Here is a 23,588-nt window from a genome sequence, read left to right on the forward strand (position 1 = left end):
GGTATACACGCCTCTGATTTTTGTCACAAATAATTGTGAGGCCCTACTTTCGCTTGAGACTACAGCGACGTCTGCGTTTGATAAGGGCCTTCGTTACTGTGTGGGTAGCATATGCTTCTATGTCGCCGGATTGAACCATGGCGCTTCTACTTCGCTTATTGCACATCGGATATCGATTCAACCTGAGAACATTCTGCGCTGCAGAATACCTTTGGCATGCTTCTGCACAGACACAGCTGTACTTTAGAAATGGGTAAGTAATTGTCCTCGTATACGCACTGATAAATATAGTTTATACGTCTACTGGCTACAATTAAAATATAAACTGCCAAAGACTTGCAGCTTTTGGCGTTTGGGGCACTCACATTTCCGCAATCCTCAAAGGTCACACCCATCCCGTAACCAAAAGAGTTCAGTTTTAGCTTTCTAGATCATGCAAGATACTGCAGTGAACAAGCAAATAAAAGATTCGCATCTCGAGCGCAAGTAGCATCGTCAAAAGACAATACTAGCCGTAAAAAAGAGTTCATTATAGGCATAAGCATTGTTTCTACTAGTGAGGACACGAATACGACACATAGAGTAGCAACTATTCATTGGAAGCAATATCGCATCAACTATCTGATAATACAGAAAAATAATATTCTCGGAGTTTCAAATACTTTACGTATTTCCATTGTCCCAACTCTACTTACAAAAAAGAGTAATAAAAGATTAGAACTATAGAGAAGGTTGTCCTTCTCTCCAGTAAAGAATTTATCTTTCCGAAAACCAAGGAGTATAAAGCAGTGTCAGGCGTAAGATTTGCAGTCGAGTTCATCGGGATGCTTCTGTAAAATATCTGTGCCATCCCATGGGCCTATATTGATACAGAATGAACCGGCATACTTGGGGTACTGCTCCATACATTTAACTGAAAGCAACCCGGAAGCTGCTGCATTATATCCGATTGCAACTACGCCCTCCGATCTGCACATCTATAGAAGAGCCAGCCCAACGAAGTAGGAATGACTGAAGACTGCGGTCAAACTTATGTTATCCAGTATTTATAATTTTGAAGAAAAGTATGCTAGAGGCGGAAGGAGCAGCTCGAGACTGTATTGACGTTGAACAAACTCGTTGTCCTACCATGATACCACAATATGCTGATGTGTCAATAGAAAAGATACGCCAAGATTTAACGCAGTGATTTTGTTCAGCATCTCTCTATCTCTCTCTCTCTCTCTCTCTCTTCTTTTTTTTTTTTTTTTAAAAAAAAAGGTGATATTTAACTTCATACGCGTTCATCGCATAAGGTAGAGTCAGTTCAAGTCCAACCAGGCTACCTAGCTAACATTCCCCACAGAGACACTACAAGCAAGCATTGGTATGCAAAGGTACGATGCCGCTTAGCCACCCAATAACATCAACAATAAAGCAAGCTTCGGCTTATGACGACATAACGCTCAAGGCCCCCTCTTAGCCCTGCAGCAGCAGCAGCTCTGATACAGTTCTAAGAATTACTATTATCTTTCCTTTGTCACGAGGAACGTAGCAAACAGGGCTAGGCACCTTCTTGATAAGCATGCTGTCTAGCTAGGCCGCTCTTGAAGGAATAAGACGTGGAGGTGATTAAGACGGAACCTGGCTCCTACCAGCCTACTGCCTATGATGGGACCTGTGTTATTCGACAACTAGATAGTCATAATCGTTATGTAGTATTAAAACAAACAAACAATGAATTGTTTGCACTGGAGAGAGCTGATTACCAAGATTTGGAGGCCCTGGCCGTGATGATATGATTCAGGCAACGATAAATAATCTGCAGTTTCTGCTGCATGGGGAAATAGCTGCGAGTTCTTGAAAGGTTACACATCTTTATGAGTTCTGTTATTATAATGTAGTACTGTAGGATAAGCTAACCTTTTTATATTATTAGTTGTCTGCCTCGTCGAAGCCTCTGTTTGAAGAATATAGACGCAAATTCGGAATAGTATCGAATATGGTAATGCGCAGAACTGTGCACTGTGTTACCGAGAGGGCCCGGCCGAATACACCGCCAAGAGAGTCAAAGCATTCAAACATTTTATTCATGGCCAATTAAAGTTTCACATTCTCCTTATTACTCGTAAGCGCTCAAGGTGGCTGCCTGGGATGAGTCCTGCCAGTGCCCCATGCGTCCAAGTCTCAGCTGGCCACTGCCTTTGGAGCTTGGCTTTATGTGCTGTGTGTTTTCCACCTACTCCATATATATGAAACAAATAAATGCCTTAGCGTGCCCCTTTACTTCTCGGTGAGCATTCTGAGAAGCCTAATGACTAGGTAGCTTCTTAGCAGCTAGTCACTGTATGGGTTTCGTAACATCAATAATGGCAGATGCCCATCACTTTATGCTCATTTGACCACAGCAGAATTAACGTTTTTTGTTCTCATGTTCTCGCGAAGAATATATTTTGATATTTGACTGCAAAGAACGCATTAGAGCTCTCTGACGCAGTGGTTGTGCCTTATTGGCCGCTGTTGGACCCAGAATCGCGCATGTTGTTGGTACAACACAGTCTAGAGACAATAGATTAGCAGTGCTCAGGTAACACTATTAAGGCGGTCAGTCGCTGAATTCACTTTTGCCTAAGGTTTATTTATCTAACAATACCTCAACTACTTATTTTCCTCCTAGTTCCCTCTTCCACTTCTTGTCTTCCATTGTTCTGCCCTGTTCAGCGATAGCCAGGTCTACCTAACTATCGACTACAATATCAACAATGAAAGATATAAGTCCTCAGGCAGAAAGCACCACTAGCGTCGTGCGCTTGACCTTCCAGTTCGCTTACAAGGACAAAATAGAAGCTTCCGAGGAATGGTACGCTGCAACGGATAAGCTTAAGCAAGAGCCTAGTATAGGGTTTGTCACCAAAGGGCAGTCAATCGATGACGAACTCGACATTGTCCTTTTCATCTCATGGGACTATGCTGCGAAACCATCAGCCTGCTTTTTGTCCGGAAATATCGATCACATCTTTTCGTCCGTCAGCGACTTTCTTGCAAAGAGACCCCGATTAATCTGTAACGTCTGCCATGATGACCGAGGACAGTGCGTTAACACATTCACAACGAGCCGGTCAGGTTTTGAAACCATGAAAGAAATCATGGTAGTGCGCGGGCCAGTTAAAGCAATGGAGCCAATATTAAAGAAAATTGACGAAGATGCCAAGCATTACATGCACGCTCTGGATATTGGAATGGATTGTTACGATATACATATTTCTGACCAAGCTTTTTGGGGCATGAGTCTCTATCGCGTGAGTAACGAGAATGGCAACAAAGAATTAAGTAGCCAGGAGCACGCCGATTATGCTAGTTTTGCTCTTTTTTCTAAATGGTTTAGCCCATCAAGGCGAGCAGAGTTCCTAGACCCTAATATCCCTGACCGTGCGATACCACCTGTCTTTCAGGAGTTTTATGGCAGCAACTGGTGGCAACAAAAAGTGATGAAACCGATTGAGGATATGGGTGCCACTATTTCATCATGGACTTACCACAAGGGACAGATTGCCCGTGACCGGAAGTGAAGATTGCCCGTGACCGGAAGGGAAGACTGGTTATAAGCAAATTTAAAAACTGGCTAGAGTTTCGATACATGGACGATGTCTCGCTTGCCCAGTTCGAGAGACAATTGGCAGAAAAAGAACCATTGTAAGATTATTAGAAAGAGATGTGTTGGCAACAATTAAATACTTGTATACATAGTCATACTATGCTCTAGCACACATTTCTTCCGTGATAGATAGCCAGAGAGCTGATTTCGTTGGCAACCCACTAATCGCCATTTATATTCTTCGCTATCTCATCCCCGGACCAATCGAAATTATCCAAGTACCTACAAAAATATAATTGTCAGCTCTCTGGGTCGTTGGCGATGATTAGGCTTTGGCGCTGTAGAAACTCACGCCATCATGGCAAAGTAAGCATACGTCTCAGCGGTGTTGGTAGCCATCGCTGGTCCTGAATTTTGGGCAAACTCGCTGCCGGGGTGGCTACGTGCCAATCTAGAGCATCTCGCGTAGGTATCTATTTTTGTCGTATTGCGTTAGTTGCTGTATCTTCAGCAAATGAACTTGGGATCCCTTTAGGCCTCGTAACAATATTATTAAGGTAAAACTCACAAACAACCCACTTTGCATAGCTGATTCCTGGCTGCTGTTTAGAAGTAGTGGTGAGTTTAGGTCTGCCTACTTTGTCTGTATATACCCAGACTAGGTCCCCATCTGCTGAAACGGCCTGTTGATCTGGAACTTCATAAACGGATCATGTTAGTTAGTGATTCTAAAGAAGAGACTACACAAAAATAAGGGTGACTTACGTCGTATTAAATCTCCCTTCTCGTCAAATGTAGTTCCAAACCAATGGACGAGCTCATGAAACATAATACGCGATCCAGAATCCTGGAAATGGTCCAAGGTAGTTTCCCCTACTACTACGCTATTTTTTCCATCTACTGGCGATTCTGCTTTGGATACTCGATCAGAGAAAAAGTCACAAAATGTGATGAAGTCTTCTTTAACTCGAGTACTGGCAAAAACATCAGGACGGCAGACGCCGACGCCCCTGGGGTCACCGTTGGTAATAAATCTCTGTTTGTGTACCCAAGCTCCAGCAGCTACCTTGAATATGTCGGGTCTAGAAAGATATAGTGGTTTTGTCGGTGTAATATATGGATCGTTCATTTCTTTGGTATGCCACTTCCATGAGGCGTCGCCGCACATCCACAGCGCCTTATCGTGGAGGTCCGAGAACCCGCGCGGCGGATAGTGGACTTTACCATATAGAGCTTCACTCATCCGTTTATAAACGCCTGGCACATACATAAGTTATTCGGGTACATGACGAGTGTAGTTTACCTCCAAATTGAGGCAAGAGGAGAAGGGGGGGATATAGTGTTGTATGTATATGGCTTACCCAAAACCTTTATAAAATATATATCTTCTGAACCAGTTCCTTCTTCGCCCGGTTTGAAACCAAACATGTTTTCAAAGGCTCTGGCAATGCGGCCCATTCAATTCGATCCTGAAGGTGGCTAGGGCGAGGCTGCTGAACAAATTGGACGTCTCTCAGTGCTTTAGCAGCCATAACCGCGACATCGTTATAGGCCTTCCGTAGAGTCGATTGGTGCGGAATACAAGACTCGTCTATATCCCAAATGTCAAGATTAGGCTGCGCATTATTGAGACCAACAACTAGGTCGAAGCCTGAAAGCAGCGCAACAAGAATGGACAGGAGGAGCATTGCAGGGGCAATGAAAATGATATTTGCAAGTCTGAAGACACGATTGTATAAGTGCAAGAGTATACGAAATAAAAGATATGGACTTATAATCTAATCAGAAACAACAGTTTTATAATGTTTTATATAGTTTGTACAACCTTAGTTTCAGATACTGGCCATAATGCAGGACTATCTCCTGCAGTAAAGATACACCGCCATCATGGCACAGCTGGGGAGCTCTGACCTCCCAACAAACATGAATCTGACGACGTGTACATTTCCGCCTTATCACTTTGGTAAGATCTATATCATTCATGACTCCTCGCCATAATAGTACTTCTATTTGCTTCATGCTGTGCTCAGAAGAAATAACAAACGATGCAACCTGCCGTCTTGGTGGAGCTCCTCTTATCACCGCTTGAGCATTGGCCTCCTATTTCCAAGTCGTCGAAGGAATATGGTCGCTCGGAGACACCGACTATGGTAATAAACTTGCCACCTAATTGAACATAGCTCTTTCAGACGACGGTTTCGAAAGCAAACATTGTAAAATTGACAGCCAAACAGTCTTAGGAGACTCCGGCCGATACTCCATAGCCAAAACTAGAACTAGCAAAATGGTCAAACAGGATAGTTCCATACTCGCAGAAAAAAATTAATTTGTTCAGAGATCTCTATATTAGTACTGACATATTTACCTTTTAATTGCACATCCCTCCATTTATGTCTTGCTGCGCCTCCCTAATTGTATATTCGCCATCCGGCCTAAGAGCATCAACAGCGTCATATTCTACGCAAGCTGCGTTGCAATACACCCACGGTACTAGACTCAAGTCAAAATGGTTGCAATAAGGAAATTATGTTTCCTTGTTGCTGCTTGCTTAGCTTTATCATCTACCTTTGTTAGAGATGACTGGCCAACGCCTTCACCCCCTTACTATGGCCTACCTATATCGCTAAAGCACACGATCTCAGTCGACAAATATGTTCCTTCACCTTCTTCTCTGGCAATTCCTTCTTCTGTAACGACCGTTGAAGTTTCTTTCAGCTCTTATGGCTCCACATACGCGCCTACAGTCCACCAAAGCCAACATAGGAGTATAGCGATAAGTGCCACCCACATTACGGAGGCATTTGGAGAACACAAGACGCCAGAAGAAACTTCTACAAGATCTATTAGCCGCAAATCGACTTTTTCTACAATTCACGGTTCACTCACATTGGCTACACAGTCGTCTCGTAGCTCGGGGAGAGTCCCAAGCAGCGCAGGCTCCATGCAGTCTGAGAAGACATCCATTACCTCTCAATCCCGTTTAAATACAATTTCTGGTCCAAATACTTCAAAATCATCTGCATCATCAATTCCGCCAGCAAAAATTTCTGCGGATCATACACAAAAGCCCACAACGCGCCCAAGCCAGCCAAAGGTGACTAGTGGCAGCAGCTGGGCTAGGCCTACGGCGACACTGATGAAGCATTCTACGAAGCAAACGGAAACGGCTACAAGCAATCCATGCATAATAAGCACAAGTGTAAAGGCAAAATCATCTAATCACATGGTGACTCTTCAACCGTTACGAACGTCAACAGCCAACAAAAAGCCAACAAAGCAACCGACAAATTCCCTTGCTAGGTCAAAAGGCAGGGCTAGTTCTTCCATGCCCGGCGGTATTTCGACTACAAAAACTTCGGCCTCCAGTGCTCAGAAGATCATATCAGCGACGATTCGCTCTTCCAAAGAACAATCGGCAATGTCTAACAGCCAAAAACTCCCAACCACTAGCACAAACCCAAAAAGCCGGCTGAGCTCCGTTAGAAGAGAGACCAGCTCCATTACGACCAAAAGTATTGGCACATCAGCTGGAAGGAATAGTCTAAGTTTTACACTGGGGAATACAATTGGACAATATACCACTTCATCGACTCGTCAAATCATTAGCCGTTCAGCGGTTTCCTATGGCAGTACCGATTCGGCGACGACCAGGCAACCGGCGGGCTTGATCCCTACCAGAAGCACAGCTTTACCAGCGCCCACCAAAACGTATACTAGCAGGATAACAGCCACTATTGGCGAGTCTGCAAGCATCCTCCGTTCTACGACGACAATGACGACAAGCAGGCCAATAGAAACTATAGTTACTGGCTCTAGAGGCATCGTGGCAACCTATATAGCTACTCAAGATCCTAAGTACACCACCAACAGAAGAACAGCCACGACAACTGACGATCATGGACACGATATTATCATCTTCCCTGGAGGCTGGAGATGGATTCCAATTGGCCTTCCACCCTTGAGGCTACCACCTCCTCCGAAATCCAATCCAGATCCTAATCTAACCGATGGTCATGATCACGACGGCCATGGCCATAATGACGACGACCACAGCGATGATGATCATACCAGCCACAGCAAATCAACTACTAGTAGCTTGCGTTGCACCACAACAGAGCCTCCTGAATGCACCAAGACCATTTCATTCATCTCAAGTGGTACCGCATTCAAGAGGTAGAGTATCCACTAGTGAAGAGGCATATATCAGATCTAGCAGGGCTAATCATAGCGTAGTACCATTTTTGGAACTTGTTTACGTGTCAGCGGCTGCGTCTCCGGAGAGCAGAGTACTACGACGACTACCCTAGCAACGACGCTTCCAGTTATGTGGATTAATGAGCCGCTTGATGGTGATATTTTCTCTCCTCCGGATGATATTGACCATGACACAATACAGTACTTTAACGACCTTTTCGAAAAACAAGGCATCTCAATTGAAGATGATCAGAGAGCGCTTCAAGGTGTCAATCTTCAAGCGAACTGTAGCGGAAATACGCCAGGAATTTCTGTTTCATGTCTCAACTCCATCTATCCCCCCTTCTGCAAAGAAGTAGAGGCAGATTTGAGCAAAGGTTTGACCAAGTCATATACAGGCCTTGAGAGTACAACTAATTCTCGGATCGCCCGCCCTGGTATGATGAACCGGAGAATCTTAATGAAGAGAAATACTTGCGATAAGTGGACTTTTCAGCTCAGTTGGAGTGGCCCCCATGGAAAATGCAACAAATCATGCAGCAAATACTTTGGGATCATTGGCGAACAATGCATTAAGGATAAGAGCAGCAATAAAGGCTCTCTTGACGTTGGATGTGGCACCTATAATCTTGAAGTTAAGACCGCTTCTAAAACTGCTACCACTAAATCAGAAACATTTTCTCCCAATCCCACCAACAGCTCATACAGGCCGCTAGTAGTAGGGGCGGCCGTGTGTGAAGGCGAGGCCAACTTACCCGGCCACGCACCCATCAATGAAGAACACCAGGGTCAATTAGCCAGCATAGCCTGCCTCCGTCTGAACTTGGTACACCATATTAGCTTCATGAACGCTCATAGTATACCTATGACATATAGTGCAAATCCTGATGGAACGAATTACTTCTATTCTGTTTCCTGGATTGATGGTTGCGAGACAGCGGTCGAAAGTCAAGATCCTTATCTTCCATTAGGGAATGACCTCAGCCCTCTCTGCTCGTACATGTTCACTTGGGCATATGATTGGTGTAAGTATCTTATCACCCGTATTAATTGAACCAGACTAATTTGTTCCAGGTAATAATGGTGGCGTGGGTGGATATATAGACGCTGGCTGCCTTCGGTATCAGTTCATTGGAGGAAAATAAAACAATGCGTTGTGCTCACGTTGTGTGTGGCGTTTTGTCTGAGCTCTTCACATTATTTACCGGGTATCCATTTTCAACAAATGTTCATTTCAGCTCATGATTCAGTAGCCCACTAGTTTCTTCAACAACCTGTTAATCTTTTAGACGCATTTCTATATATTCTTGCAAACTGACGAGTTTTTTTATTGATAGATCAGAAGGAGTGTAACGTGGCCATTTTGAATGCATCATAGGAGCCTGCATAGAACATCCACAGAGAGGGGAAGGGCGCCCATAAGTCATCGTCTAATCTTACATTAGCTCGTGATAAGTTCAATAGCCCCATGGCAGAATGACTTGACTTTTCCCGGCATTTTCAAATAGTGGTTGGATAAATCGGTGCAAAAGTGTGGTAGTGTGGATGATTATTGAGAACTAACTTTGGTACACGCTGCAACAAGAAGGTTTTCAGTCTTGCGCCTCCGTTTGTGCGCAACAGGATGAATCTTTATCCCATGCGATCAGACGCTTACAACTTATAACAGTACCGTGAAGTACACTACGTATCAGCAGATACTAACTGTTATCATTCATCTGTATCAACAACATCTTAATTCAGTCATCAGCAAAGCTATTTCTATCATGGCGCAGCGCATTCTTCTTATCAACGGGCCCAACCTCAATCTGCTTGGAACGAGAGAACCTCAAATCTATGGCTCAACAACGCTCAATGATGTCATCAATCAAGCCAAAGTGCAGGCAGATCAGCTATCTATACAAATAGAAGATTTTCAGTCCAACCACGAAGGGGCCATTGTAGATAGGATTCAAGCGGCACGTGGAGAAATTGACGGCATCATCATCAACCCTGGAGCCTTTACGCACACGAGTGTGGCGATCCGAGACGCCCTGCTTGGCGTAGGAATATCATTCATAGAAATTCACGTCTCGAATGTCCATGCAAGAGAACCATGGAGGAAGCATAGTTACTTGAGCGACAAAGCGCAGGCAGTCATTTGTGGTCTGGGAGTGTTTGGATATACAGCAGCAATTGAATTTGCGGCGAAGCATATGAAGGTCAATACCGGAGCATCTAAGTTGTAAAATAGAAGTAAATTTTGTATTATTTGATATAAAACCATGGGATACTAGATTCACAATAGAGCTTGAGCCTTGTGCTCCTCAAATGATCGATCAAATCCCAGGTCGCGCTTCATCCGTCTCCATGACTGTGCCGCCCTTCTTGCCATCATTTCTGGTACTCCATCATCATTATCTAGCAAAAATCTATTAAATACTTCGAAGCTTAGCCAGCCTTGGTATCCAATTTCGCGGACAATAACGTCCAAGATCCGTTTGATAGGTAGATATCCGCCATGATGATTCTCTCCATAAAATAATCTTGCATTCCGAGACCAGCTCATGCGTGGTGGCTGTTCTTTGTTATAGAATGGATGATTGCTATCAAGTGGCTGGGCAAGTTTTTCTGCGTCTGCCATCTGGACAAGGAATAGCTTTTGTGGGTCGACGTAGGCAGCCATATTATGTAGAGAAGCCTCAATCGCTTCTTCGCAATTCTCGGTTCGGCCGGAGGATAGATATGGGTCTGCATAAATTCGACCGGCAATATTAAAAGTGTCGAGGCATAAGCCGAAATTAGGCCTGTTGACTCTTCGCACAACGTCCCAACTGGCTTCCCATGTGTCTACTCGTGTGCCCCAACACAATGCCTCATATGCATATCTGATGGTTGGGATGGCTTTTAGGCCAATTTCAGCAATCTCAACCATATCCTGGACAATAGTATCCATATCTGACGAGACTTCTGAATGAGAGAGGAAGCTGCTCGGCAGTAGGATCAAGTTTGTTCCAAGAATGTGTGCTAGGTGTACCCAAAGCTTCGCCTCCTTCAATCTTTGCTGATGAGCTTCTCTATCTATGAGGCCCTCATAATGCATAAAGGGCTGCAGACATAGTATCGAGAGATTGCGGTCATCGCAAAGCTGGCGGATCACAGCTGCAGCGGCAAGTTGATTGCTCGGCTTGTTACCTCCTGGCATTGATTTTGTCAGATCCACAAGATCTTCGAAAAATAATTCGATGGCTTGGAATCCGTATTTCTTTGCCATGTCAAGCTTATGTTCGAGGGAGTGGCCCGCAGAACACCGTCCTAGGGATACGGTGCAAATGCTTGGTTTATATGACATCTTGATAATTATGTTACAAAAGAGGGTTTGATGTGAAGAATGGGAATAAGTATATGATTATTCAAGTTTTGCCATGCATCAATGACTTTATTTCCCTATGTATTATTTACGATTTTCTGCTCTTGGGTGACAGCGAAGCTATCTTATACAATAACTACATTTTCTCATATATCAGAATACAGCTCTTCTATTTAAGAGATGAAGTATGAGAACATGAGAAACCAGCTCTATCAACTATTGTCGGATAAAGATTGAAGCATTCTCAGGATATAGGGAATAAGATTAAAGCTTGCGAGTGGTTGACATGACTTATGCCGCTTAAAAGCGAAGCGCGAGGCGCGAGTCTCTGTAGAATCGTCATTATTACAGAACCTACATATAGTTTAGCATGTAGTCAAATAAGCTACGGGCGTTTTGTTTTAGGCAGCGATCACGTTTCAGGGTAAAGCTTTAGCCGGATGGCAGCCATAGCCACCACTAAATGACCCCCACGATTAGTATACCGGCGCAGAGGGAAGAAAGCCGGGTATTCGGTAATCTTCAATGCGGTAACTATTGCGAGAGATCTGGGCAGCTCGGATGGCCTTATCACAAATTAGGTGTTTCTTAAAGGCGATATGTGATTCTTATTGCCGATATTATAATGTCCCGTCCCAGTCTCTTCGAGTATTTCGAAAATCACTTCATTGACCTCGCCCAATTTTGTAGCAAACATCATGGCACTATCAACTCAAGACGGTATTAATGAAGCTGAACGTGCCGGCCTCGACAAGCACGGTTACCTCTTTGGAAAGAAACTCACGCATTCACTATCTCCCTTTCTTCATCAGGTCATCTACGACCATCTTAACCTCCACTGGAGCCAACTCCGTCTTGATTCATCAGATATACAGCTGTTTTTGGACCTAGTACAGCATCCATCATGTTTCGGTAAGTAGTGCTCAATCAATTCTCATAGCCAATTTTTAATCTAATCATACATGTTTCCTTCAGGCGCATCTGTTACAATGCCCAACAAAGTGGCAATTATCCCTTATCTTGATGAAATGACAGAGGAGTGCCGCGATGTGGGAGCTTGCAACACTGTCTTCTTCAAAAACCACGATGGCCGACGGCTTTTATGCGGTACCAACACAGATGTTATTGGCATCCGCGATTCTTTTTTCTACAACGTAAAAGATCCGACCTCCACGTACCATAACCGGCCAGCGCTCGTCGTCGGCGGAGGAGGCGCCGCGCGCAGTGCCATCTACGCTCTAAGAAAGTGGATGAATGTCAAAGAAATATATCTTGTGAACCGGGACGCTTCTGAAGTCGAAGCTGTCATCCGAGACTGCGCATCACGGGGCTATGGCCAAGACCTCTTGCACATTTCTACTGTTGACCAGGCGAGATATGTTGCCGGGCCTGGTGCTATTGTTGCTTGTGTACCAGATTTCACACCACAGACAACAGAGGAGAAGCTGGCAAGGCAGATCACAGAGATTTTGCTAGATAAGGAGCACAAAGGCGCCATGCTTGAAATGTGCTACAACCCCACACCGTTCACTGCGTTGGGTATGCTTGCAGAGAAGAAGGGATGGGATGTAATTTTGGGAACAGAAGCGTTAATATGGCAGGGACTGGAACAAGACACGTATTGGACAGGGAACACGGTTGAAGGCTTGCCAGCTGAGAAAGTCAAGGCGGCGATTGCAGCAAATGTAGCTCAGAGATCTCAAGCTAAGTTGTAATAATACACACCAAAATAGAACAAAATTCTTCAAACTGTTCATTGATTCTTTTATATATATGTAGAAAAAAAGCAGCAGCTGTTTTTTTCTCCGTCCTAGGTCTTCAGCGTTCATCTGTTTTGAAGAATGTTAAGGCAGGTACATGTAGTCAAGTTACATGTAACGTTGCCTACATGTAGGCATAATTTTAGCATAAAACAATACGCCGTAAGCTGCATGGTCTCAATATATAAAAATAAAAAAAAAAGAAAGAAAAAAAAACCTATCACAAAAGTAACTAAAAAGTTTATAGGTAATGTGACATTTAATTTAAAAAAGATTACACTAATGGTGTATTCATATAATGTAACGGTTTGCTACTTATAGATATCAATTGTCATCGCATCGTTTTACACTTTTGTCGTTTCGCCTTCTACCTGTTCGGTTGAGATATCCTTCTCGTTATCCCAGTTGACCCCTCGCGCATTCTGCTCAAAATCCTCATTCTCAGCTCGAAGCTCCTCCAGCAGAATTTTGTTTGCCTTCCAGGTCGGCTTGATCTTGAAAAGCCGATCCATGGCCTCGAGAGGCAGCGACTTTGTCTCCGGAATGCAGAAAAACACGAACACGACGGAAATTATCATAAGAGAAGCAAAGAAGAAGTACACCCCATAGCCCCACGCTTCAAACATTTGCTGAGTGAATCTGGCAATGATGAAGTTCCAAAACCAGTTGTTTGCCGCCGCGTTAGCTTGACCAAGAGACCGCGTATTTTGGTCAAACATTTCTGAGTTGATCACCCAAGGTGTTCCGTTCCATGAGGGCGTGTAGAATGCCGTCCACAGATAGAAGAAGAAAATGGCTGCGATACCTCCAGAGGATAGTGTGGTATTACTGCCCACCTTGGAATCAGGATCGGCAACTTTGATGTATGCTCCGATGAACCACATGCAGAGCGAGCCGCCAACGGCACCAATCATCAGAAGATTGCGTCGACCCATACGATCAATCAGGAAAAGGAGCCACACTATTGTTAAAACTGTTTTAACAACTCCAAAGATTCCTGTCGTTAAAAAGCCTGTGTTCGTTCCTGTGATGCCGATACTTTTGAACACAGTTGGGCTATAGTAGTTGATTGCGTTGATACCGGAGCCTGCAACTTGTTAGCGAAAAGGTTATTATTTACTGGAAGTCAGTTGTATCTTACCATTCTGGAAAATGAATAGAAGAGCGCCAAGCAAGAATCTCCATTGGATTTTGCGCTCTTTCAAGGCCAGGAATGGCTTCCAGAAACCAGCACCGACTTCTCGACGGTAACGCTCCAATTCTTCGTCGATGAAGCCCACTTCTTCCACGATATACTTGTCATCACGGTCAAGTTGTCTCATCCAGCAGAGAATCTTCAAAGCCTCCTCTCGCTTACTCTTTAAGAAGAGCCAGCGTGGAGATTCTGGGATGAACAGGGCACCAATCATCAGCATTCCTCCAGGGATCAGTTGGACGGCAAAGGGTATTAGCCACTGAGTATTGCTAGGCGCCATGGTTGTGTTGACACCATATGTGATCCAAAACCCAACAAGCCCACCAATTTGCCACCCAAGTTCATAGAGGCCGACGAGACGCCCACGCACTGCTGGCGGCGCAAGCTCAGAGATGTATATCGGTGTCATGTTGGAGCATCCACCTACTCCGAATCCAGCTATAACGCGGCCACCGATGATTAGGCCAAGGCCACGGCTGCCATTGGCGCCTAGCATCATGCCCGCTCCAATCATGAACAGAGCAGAAAACGCAAGAAGCGATTTCCTACGCCCGAGAAAGTAGCTGGAGACGTAGGCCGCCAAGCTTCCGAAAAAGGCTCCAGCTTGATATACGGATACGATGTTTTGTTGGACTAATGTGAGATGGGCTTTGCTGTATTGCGCGAAGTTGAACTCTGCCTCAAAAGACGGGAGAGCCAGAGTGGTGCCAATGAAGGCAGAGTCGTATCCAATCATGCATGCTGCAAAGGATGCTGTGGCAGCGCAGGCATACACCCTCCAGTTGTAAACCGCTTTGGGCGTAGGCCGATCTTCTTTTAATGAAAGGAGGGTCATGATGAAAGATGCTTGAACACTGCGAGAGTGCCAGGTGAATTGAAAGCTGCTGAGCAAAGAGGACTTTTGGCGTCCATCGATCAACTTATAAGAGGCTATGATCAGCCATAAGGATGTATTCAGCTTTCCCCATGGGGAAGAAGTCAGTAGCGAGGAGCTAATGCATACGCATTCGGTCGTGATTGTTGGATGAATCTGGGGTTGAAGGATTGGTAGCCGAAGATTTGATCTTGGTGGGTTGGCTTGGTAGTGGAGCCGCCACCCACACTTGGATAAAGATATATCCAGACGGGAAGCGGAAAGCATTTTAACCTGCACTCATCAATAGTTGTGAGCCACCAAATATCCATGTGACCATAAGAGCCTCTTACGTAGAGCAGCCAATTGATTGAGCGCCCTACGTGTACTAGGCAGTACAGCGCTCGTTAAAATCAAAACTTCCATTTCCGAGAACAGTGAAGATCGCGAACAGGCATATGGATTCTATTAAGTGGTAAAATAGCTAATTAGGCGCCAGAATCGGCATGAAACAGCTCTTCTAGGGTACATCCTGGAGCAAATCCAAGATTCATCATGAACTGGGGGTCCACGTCAATGCTGCTATCAGCATAGTCGATATTACCCAGTTCCTCCAGGATTGTTTCGTAGTCAACTGAGTTGGGTTGAGACTCCCCTGATTGTACAATACGATTAACGGGCTGCATTGGGCCGATCGAAGTTGGTAAGAATCGCATACCGAGATTCGGCGGAGGCTGTGCGGGAGAATATTTATGCTGATTTTCCATGTAAACGTGTCCGCTGGAGGGGATGTGTGTTTCCGCTGGGAATAGCCCAAACCCTTGGCGAAAGGATCTTGTTGGGGCTTCTCGGTAATCTTCGCTACGGTAGCTCATTGGGTTGTCCCGGCTCAATGGCTCCAGTCCAGAGATCCCTCCCCAGGAATTACCTGCTGTTGATGATTTAGGTGAAATTGCATTCTTAGCTGCCCCATCTGGCAACCATACAGTCTTGATAGCATTTAATGCGAAATTCCATCTGTTGGTATCAGATGTGAGCATTTCATCAATAATGCTTTTTTGTTGAATAAGTGAAAAAAGAGCAACAATGATAGGCGGGGTGCCACATGCCCCAAAATTTGATATGCTGGATTCGACCACCTCTAGGAAATTAGATGTAAGGGAAGATCGTTGGCCCGGAACGAGCTCAACGGTTGCGGCTAGGAACATGGCCTGGATAAGAAAAGCCGAAGGTACCATCGGCGTTGCCTCTCCGGCAATAACAGAATTGCAAAAGCTGAACTGTGGATCCAAGGATGACACAAGGTCTCCGACGGTAATAGCTTTACCAGGGTCATCTGGATGTAGCTTTTCGGCAGCATGAGTACTTAATATCTGGGCAAATCGACTCAACTGGTCCAAAGCGGAAAGAGGAGGTATCTGAGGGCGAGCAGATTCGGGGTTTAGTGAGAGTCTACCAAACCCATAGGCCGGAGAAAAGAAATCAGTGAAGCCCAAGTTGGATAGATCAGCCAGCGGGAAATTTCTAATGTCCAGTATCCGGGATGGCTGCCCAATACAAATCGATGTTAACACCTCGATAAGGTTACAAGCGGCAGCTAATTTATCCAAAGCTGGCTTTTGCGCATCGCCATTCACTATCCGCAGGTAGGAAATTAGCCGCATAGCTTTTCCTGTGATCAGTGATGTAGCCAGCATATTTTCACGGCCGATAAGAACAATTGCGTGAAGTAGAATTGCTCGAATGCCGGAAACATCGAAATGATCTTCCTCCTGTGGAATCAGGCTGCGTGCTATAGAAAAAATCTCTGTCGGTGATACAGCCCCCTCGCTAATGAGAGGAGCTGAGGAGTGTGCATCTTGGAAAGCAGCAACAGCTATAGCAGACCAGAGAACGGCAAGAATAGAGGAGGTAATGCTATTTTCCCTCGTGTAGTCAGATACACTTCCAGCTTGAGACTCGCAAATTGTTGCGATAGCAAAAATCTCTTCTCGATCGAGGATAGGGAACCAGCAATGGGTATATGAAAAATAGATGTTAAGGAGATGTCGGTAATTCGAAGGTAGTTTTATCGCCCGTTCTTTGATTGATTTGGGCTCTTTTAAGGAGAAAGCCTGGTCAAAGGCTCCGGCGTCTTCCATGTGAGGACTTGCCGATGGAATTCCTATTAGGTTGGTATCTTCTGCCACAGTGTCATCGTCTGTTTCTGAGTCTTCGGTATTAGATGCTTCCAGTTTTGGCGCTCCCCCTTGGCAGAGTAGTGATTCGAGCTGCTTATGAACACGGCACTTGCTCCACCGCTTATGAAGCTTATTCGCAGATTTGCCTTTGCTCATAAGAATGTCGGCGCCATCTTTGCCGTCATCCTTCACTAACAGCTGATGCAGGGCCTCTTCATTGTCGGGACTTCTCTCAAGCAGCCATGCAAGTGATAACTCGATTGCTCTCAGGTATCCGCTTTGTATACCTCTCTTTTTAGATGCCGGCGTGTATGAACAAGACCGCCTCTGAGACACGCAGCGGCCACAGTGCGGACGCCCGCCATCACATCTCTCCCGGGCTGTTCTGCAAGCATCACAAGCCAGTGACACTCGCCGTCGCTTGGTTTCTGTGGTTGTTTTATCTGGTTTCCTAGCAGGGTCCGACTCGTCTTTGGATCTTTTTTGGGGCGGCATGCCGATCGATCATATCACTCCGAGAATCTCTGTCAGCGCTGAGAAATGAATTGTCGTTTTGTCAATTCCTTGTCTCCGCACCAGCATCATTTTCCGGGACGCCGATAGCAACTCTAGAGGATTCTGCACAATTGACAACTGAAGGTCTAAGGAGACAAAACCAGACTCAGCCTCACGATAGTCTTTCAGCTGCGACTTCGGGACTTGCGTAATAATAGTACGTGTAATTACAGCCTGTCATTGGATAGGTTAACAGATAGGGATAGGAATCCTGGGGTAAAGGAGCTAGAAGCCCCTAGTGGGTGGCGAAAGGTTTCCGGGTAAATCCTTATCCCCCGCGCCACACCAAAGTTTAGAATAGTGGTAACGGGCGCCCTGTTTGACACTTTCAGAAATCCCATTCGCATTGCAAGAGACTCTGCCACACCACCACACGTTTGAAATCATACAAGCAGAATGAGGCATCATGGCTGGCGTAAAGAGATCGTTGGCCGCCATGATGAGCAATGAAGGGCCGCTCAGTGTCGACGGCCGGCTGCGGCCGTATGCCTTCATCAGTTCAAATTCCGAATCAGCAGTTACATCAAGAACCCCTACTCCGCCTCTCACGCCCACTAGCGGCAAGATACCAGGTTTCACTTCCGATGCCTCATTAGCATTGGTAGGGCTTCGAGGCTCAGGAAAATCAACATTGGCCATCATGGCCGCGTCAGCTTTGAAGAAGAAAGTCATCAATGTGGACGTGGTATTCCAGTCAGTTACGGGCTCATCGAGCTCAAGCTTCAAGCAAGTCCATGGGAACGCAGAATATCAGCGGAGGCAAGCGGAAGTGCTGCAGGAAATAATCCAGCAGAATCCAACAGGGAGCATTATTGTCTGCCCCTGGATGGAGAGGAATGTTCAGATTCTCCTTCGGCAGTTTACAACTACCAACCCAGTTATCCATGTCCTTCGGGATCTCGATGCCATCCAGGGCCACTTAAAACTCACAGACAAAACAAAAGTTCGCAACTTGATGAAAATGAGCAATCTCTTCTATCGCAGTTGTACGAATTTGGAGTTCTTCAACGTGTCCGAGGTTCGGGAGAAGAATGTGGAGCGGTACGAGATCGGTGGCCGTGGATCCACGGCGAACGCACCTTATTTGGCTCTAAAACAAGCTGAACGGCATTTCCTGAAATTCTTGTCGCTCGTTTACCCAAGCGGCACCATCCCCTTTTTTGAGTCCGCATTTCCTCTTGCTAGCATCGCACCAGAAGACAGAAATTTCACATACTGTCTCTCTGTGCACATCCAAGACATTTTGAGCGGTAATGAAAAATGGGAAGACTCCATAGTTGGCGTAGACGCCATTCAAATCTTCGTCAACAACTTGGCAACGGCCCGGGATCCTATTGGCGACACGGATGACTTAACTAATAGAATTACCGAAGCCACGGGAATTGTCCGAAGGAGCACTATGCTACCCATATTGCTCCACATCAAATTGCCTGATGTGCCCAACAACAGAATAGTGCGGTCGTACCTGGACTTGCTTTCGCATAGTTTGTCTCTAGCTCCGGAGATGCTCACAGTTGATTTGCGCTTGGACCAATCTGATCTCGCCAGAATTATCTCTTCAAAAAGCCGTTCCAAGATTATTGGAAGCTATTTTATATCAACAGACGTCCAATCTTGGGACTCTCCGTCATGGGCATCTTGGTATCAGAAAGCCTGCCAGCTGGGCTGTGACATGGTACGGTTAGTGCGAGTGGCAAAATCAATGGAGGACAATTTTGTCATTTCACGATTTAAATCCAAGATTTCATCCCTCCAATCTAACAAAATACCGCTCATCGCGTACAACAGCGGATATCTTGGCCGCCATTCATCTTGCTTCAACCAGATCCTTACACTAGTTGCTTCCAGCCCAGTAACGCAGGTCCAGGAGAGAATTGCTCCGTTTCCCTATATAACAGCAAAGGAAGCCACCAACGCCTTGTACGCATCTTTTGTATACGACGCAATGAAGCTTTACGTGTTTGGAGCCAATGTAGGATATAGTATGTCTCCGGCCATGCATAACGCCGCACTATCGTCCTGTGGCATACCACATTACTATGCGCCTTACTCGAGCGATTCTCTTAAAGGTGTTGAACATTTGATATACGATACTCATTTCGGGGGAGCTTCTATTGGACTACCATTCAAAGTTGAAGTTACAACTTTGACCAAATACCTTAGTCCCCACGCAAGGGCCATCGGGGCCGCCAATACTTTAATTCCCATTCGCCAACTCAAATCCGATGGCACTATCCCAACAGGTTCTGCTCTATTTGCTGGAATAAATAGAGCTGGTCCTGTTTTAGCTTTGTATGGCGAGAATACAGACTGGATCGGTATTCGAGCATGTATCCGACGCGGACTTTCCCCTGCAAATGCTGTAAGACCAAACACATGGGGACTCGTCATAGGTGCAGGCGGTATGGCCCGTGCCGCCGTTTATGCCATGCTACAGGTTGGAATCAAAAATATCGCCATTTATAATCGAACCACAGAGAATGCAGAGAAACTAGTGTCTCATTTCCAGAAGCTGCACAAAGAGGGAGAGCAGAATTTCTTAACCGATGACCAAGAGATACGATTTCATATATTTAATTCTCTTGAAGAGCCTTGGCCATCTGACCAGCGGTATCCCTCTATCATTATATCGTGCATCCCGACGCATCCAATTGGTAATACGCCATCGCCCGAGTTCAGGCTGCCAGACGTTTGGATGGCCAATCAAACAGGCGGCGTCATCATCGAACTTGGATACAAAACATTAAATACGCCACTCTTGAAACAGGCAAGAGATGGAGCTTCCCGAGGGTGGGTGGCTATGGACGGTTTAGATTTGCTTCCAGAACAAGGTTGTGCGCAGTTTGAACTTTTTACAGGTAGAAGAGCCCCCCGACGTGTCATGCGAAGAGAAATTCTGGAGAATTACAGGGATGAATATGGAAAATCACACCTGGAAGAATTACAGTACAGGCTACAGTCAACAGTTGAGCAGGATTCTTGACTGCCATAGCTTCAACAAAGCTAAGTAAGCTATGGGTTTTGATTTATTTTACGGTAAATACTCTAGTGTATGTACATAGTTTCAGCAAAAGTAGGCAAGTTATGTGTTTGATTTATTATTTAGTAGATAAGTCATTGTATATAATCAGAATACTCTTTATTATGATTGACTGTCAATTCTCTAACCTAACTAGCGTAGTGACATATCATTGCATGGATGTCTTATGGTACAGACGCTACAAGTGTATGGGGCGAAAAAAACCCATAGACAGCACTGCTCTGTCGCCAGCACCAAGCAATAAATCTCCGCTTAGTCATTGCCTACTCAAGGAGCGACGGCTAAACTACTATTAACCCTGTTAGTTTCAGGGCTACATGATTCTACGACGAAATTGTCTCACTTTAGAGGTGCTTACATGGAGCTGGTTGCTTCTCCTAAATAGATGAATTCAAATGAAATGAGATGAAACACAATAAGTTTTGATTAATTGCGGCGTTGTTTATTACTCATGATGAGTAAGATCTCCTGACATATGACATATGGCCACACTTGCATTTACTACTACAGTTAGCGCTCTGTTGAAACATGATGCACAGCAGGGGGTTTGCCGCTGATAGGCAAAAGAATAGGTAACAAGCTTATCACAACACTGAAAATACACGTATATATTCTATCTGCTAGCCTATTATCTATCCAAAATAGACCTTTTAAAGCTTAAAATAAGACTTGCACTTCAGGTTTGCTCACAATGGCCATAGTGCAGGGTGGGTTCCCTGGGAGCTAGTCAAGTGATTGACACAAGTTGAGTGGGATCAGTCAAGGCACCCCGGCCTCAATCAGAGGCATGGCATTCCAAAAAGCGCCGACAATTCTTGAAGCCACAGTTGGCGGCTTTCTCCACAATGGATCTTAATTACCTTATGTAAAGTCTTAGAATAAGCTCCATAGGCTGGGAGCATACTGTAGGGGCTGTTGAAATGCGCTTACTACATATAGTACGAATCCATGCATATCACGATTCATTAAGCAATATCTTCTTAACGCATACATCGCTCTTACAGGAAGCCTACTCTCTTTTCTGCCATAATTTATGTGCAAAAGAGTAACAATTATATACTATACGCTTGAAATAGCCCATCTTGTTGACTAATGTCTTGGCAACAGAGAATAATTATATCGTTTTGCGTGCGATGATTGAGAGAGCCAGCCTCCTCTATTTGACACGTTCGTCAAATAACAAAGAGATCAAATCATGAGCAGTAGTGAGGCTTAAATTTTCTAAGATCTATGGGACGTACATAGGATGTACTAATACATAGTATATTTAAGGTTTGGAAGGTCGCAACCTGCCTCATAACAATAATTGCGTGAAGAAGGACAATGCATATACACCAATATTGGCATTGACCCATCTTCTATGCGTCCTTGGTAGGTAGTTGTGTGGAGTATACAATTTAGAGGATAGAAAGATATTTGGGGCGTATTGAGAGCTTTGACCCTTCTCAATGATCTCGCCTTGCTGAAAGACGAAATGCCTCATAAGCTAACCTTTCCAGACTGCTTATTTTGGCAGAAATACGCGACTCGGGCATATGGATGTTACAAGCATTATTACACGTTGAGAGTTCCAATAACTAAGTATCCCATGCTCAACTAACCATCCCATGCTCAACTTAAACACCCCACATCTAGGCTACAGCGAAACAAGCATACCGCTTGAGTAGCCCGATCCAACGATCCACGAGATACCGCTACTGCAAAATAGTGCCGCTCGCATGAATGTTGTAGCAAGGATGGTCCTCGTCGTCACGGGTACAAAACTCCCCGATCGCCGCTTGGATCAATGCAAGGCTCTAGAAATGGGAAAGGTTAAATAAACCTCGGTCACTTCGAAATTACTGTTCTTGGCAAGACGAAAGCAGGGCCGTTAGCTGATGAAGAAGAACGCAACGTCAAAGCAAAGATTTAACGTTACTTCAGAAACGCCTTCTGTAGTTACCAAATTTCCTATCTTGGAAATAATTTAAACTACTACTATTAGTGTTTCTGCATGTAAGACGTGACAGGGTTGAAAGACAGGAAGGGCGTATATATGCCATAACAAGTTGTAGAATTAGGTGTTTGTATGTTGCTTGACTGGGATATGTTCAATCAGGCTTGGTTGATGCAGAAGCCGTTTCTAGCCGAAACCATCAATTTGTGTCCTTTGGCCTTGGTTATCTCCATTGCAGAGGCTGTATTGTATGCACTCTCTTCATACCCTTTTGGCAGCGTCTTACCCGTAGATCCGATTCTCCCTAAATCGCAAAGCGCTTATAGGCCACAGCGACCAAGCCTCACGGTCATCCCAGCTTCCTCATTCGACGAATACCAAGGCGCTATCGCCTGTCCAGTCCCCATTTCCCATCAGTCGATTCAGACAAGAACCAACAGAAGAAAGAGAAGAAAAAAAAAATTCTGCCACCAGAAGCATACATGTATGTACTAATGGCCCCGGCCCGCACCGGCCACGCCGAATGCACCCAAGCCATTGGCTCCGCCAAGCAGCAGCAGGAATAAGCCGCACTGCCCTGAGTCAACCACGCTTTGCATATTAACCATGTTAGGTTTAACTTCATGCTCTCGTGCTATTGTTCTTCAGTTGTTTCGGCATGTCACTGACCACACGACAGGAACAGGAATGGCGCGTTGCGAAGCTGTCAAAAGACGGCTACACGGAAGCAGGACGAAAAGTATAATGCCACTTGTTTCAGTTGAGCTAAACCACCGAGCTCGAAAAATACTAACATCCCGAGTCAGGTGCATTGTAGTACTTCCATGCATCTCTACAAGAAGACATAGAGGTTATCATACTGAAAAGAAGAATACCTAAAAAAAAAAAGCACAGAGTCATAGCTTATTGATTAGCGTTCCCCAAGCCAAGTAAATAAGAAATACTCGTTTAA

At 45.0% G+C, this 23,588-nt stretch overlaps 9 protein-coding genes across 9 annotated transcripts; 5 read left to right on the forward strand and 4 right to left on the reverse strand.

Moving 5' to 3' along the window:
* Positions 1-2,741: 2,741 nt before the first annotated feature.
* TrAFT101_010364 (uncharacterized protein) lies at positions 2,742-3,548 on the forward strand (the record flags this gene model as incomplete). Its single annotated transcript, XM_024910271.2, has 1 exon — positions 2,742-3,548. The coding sequence occupies one exon, from the start codon at positions 2,742-2,744 to the stop codon at positions 3,546-3,548; it is 807 nt and encodes a 268-aa protein (XP_024756157.2).
* Positions 3,549-3,795: 247 nt separating this feature from the next.
* TrAFT101_010365 (uncharacterized protein) lies at positions 3,796-5,262 on the reverse strand (the record flags this gene model as incomplete). Its single annotated transcript, XM_066128936.1, has 5 exons — positions 3,796-3,856; positions 3,927-4,047; positions 4,143-4,265; positions 4,340-4,831; positions 5,001-5,262. The coding sequence occupies 5 exons, from the start codon at positions 5,260-5,262 to the stop codon at positions 3,796-3,798; spliced, it is 1,059 nt and encodes a 352-aa protein (XP_065985062.1).
* A 2,084-nt stretch (positions 5,263-7,346) lies between these two features.
* Positions 7,347-7,751, forward strand: TrAFT101_010366 (uncharacterized protein; the record flags this gene model as incomplete). Its single annotated transcript, XM_066128937.1, has 1 exon — positions 7,347-7,751. The coding sequence occupies one exon, from the start codon at positions 7,347-7,349 to the stop codon at positions 7,749-7,751; it is 405 nt and encodes a 134-aa protein (XP_065985063.1).
* A 1,783-nt stretch (positions 7,752-9,534) lies between these two features.
* TrAFT101_010367 (uncharacterized protein) lies at positions 9,535-9,996 on the forward strand (the record flags this gene model as incomplete). The annotated part of the gene is made up of 1 exon (XM_024906252.1): positions 9,535-9,996. One exon carries the CDS (start codon positions 9,535-9,537, stop codon positions 9,994-9,996), a length of 462 nt encoding a protein of 153 aa, XP_024756159.1.
* Positions 9,997-10,046: 50 nt separating this feature from the next.
* TrAFT101_010368 (uncharacterized protein) lies at positions 10,047-11,099 on the reverse strand (the record flags this gene model as incomplete). Its single annotated transcript, XM_024901252.1, has 1 exon — positions 10,047-11,099. One exon carries the CDS (start codon positions 11,097-11,099, stop codon positions 10,047-10,049), a length of 1,053 nt encoding a protein of 350 aa, XP_024756160.1.
* A 715-nt stretch (positions 11,100-11,814) lies between these two features.
* QA3 (Quinate dehydrogenase) lies at positions 11,815-12,844 on the forward strand. Its single transcript, XM_024902118.2, has 2 exons — positions 11,815-12,029; positions 12,093-12,844. The coding sequence occupies exons 1-2, from the start codon at positions 11,816-11,818 to the stop codon at positions 12,830-12,832; spliced, it is 954 nt and encodes a 317-aa protein (XP_024756161.1). The 5' UTR covers position 11,815; the 3' UTR covers positions 12,833-12,844.
* Positions 12,845-13,124: 280 nt separating this feature from the next.
* TrAFT101_010370 (uncharacterized protein) lies at positions 13,125-15,157 on the reverse strand. The gene is made up of 2 exons (XM_024910783.2): positions 14,019-15,157; positions 13,125-13,964 (listed from the first exon to the last, which is right to left on the reverse strand). Exons 1-2 carry the CDS (start codon positions 14,905-14,907, stop codon positions 13,222-13,224), a joined length of 1,632 nt encoding a protein of 543 aa, XP_024756162.1. The 5' UTR covers positions 14,908-15,157; the 3' UTR covers positions 13,125-13,221.
* A 173-nt stretch (positions 15,158-15,330) lies between these two features.
* Positions 15,331-17,848, reverse strand: TrAFT101_010371 (uncharacterized protein). Its single transcript, XM_024908902.2, has one exon. The coding sequence runs from the start codon at positions 17,598-17,600 to the stop codon at positions 15,414-15,416; it is 2,187 nt and encodes a 728-aa protein (XP_024756163.1). The 5' UTR covers positions 17,601-17,848; the 3' UTR covers positions 15,331-15,413.
* Positions 17,849-17,870: 22 nt separating this feature from the next.
* On the forward strand, positions 17,871-20,788 carry TrAFT101_010372 (uncharacterized protein). The gene is made up of 2 exons (XM_024904033.2): positions 17,871-17,920; positions 17,993-20,788. Exon 2 carries the CDS (start codon positions 18,067-18,069, stop codon positions 20,641-20,643), a length of 2,577 nt encoding a protein of 858 aa, XP_024756164.1. The 5' UTR covers positions 17,871-17,920; positions 17,993-18,066; the 3' UTR covers positions 20,644-20,788.
* Positions 20,789-23,588: the final 2,800 nt, after the last annotated feature.

This window comes from Trichoderma asperellum, chromosome 6 (assembly GCF_020647865.1).
Source record: "Trichoderma asperellum chromosome 6, complete sequence".
NCBI lineage: Eukaryota > Fungi > Ascomycota > Sordariomycetes > Hypocreales > Hypocreaceae > Trichoderma > Trichoderma asperellum.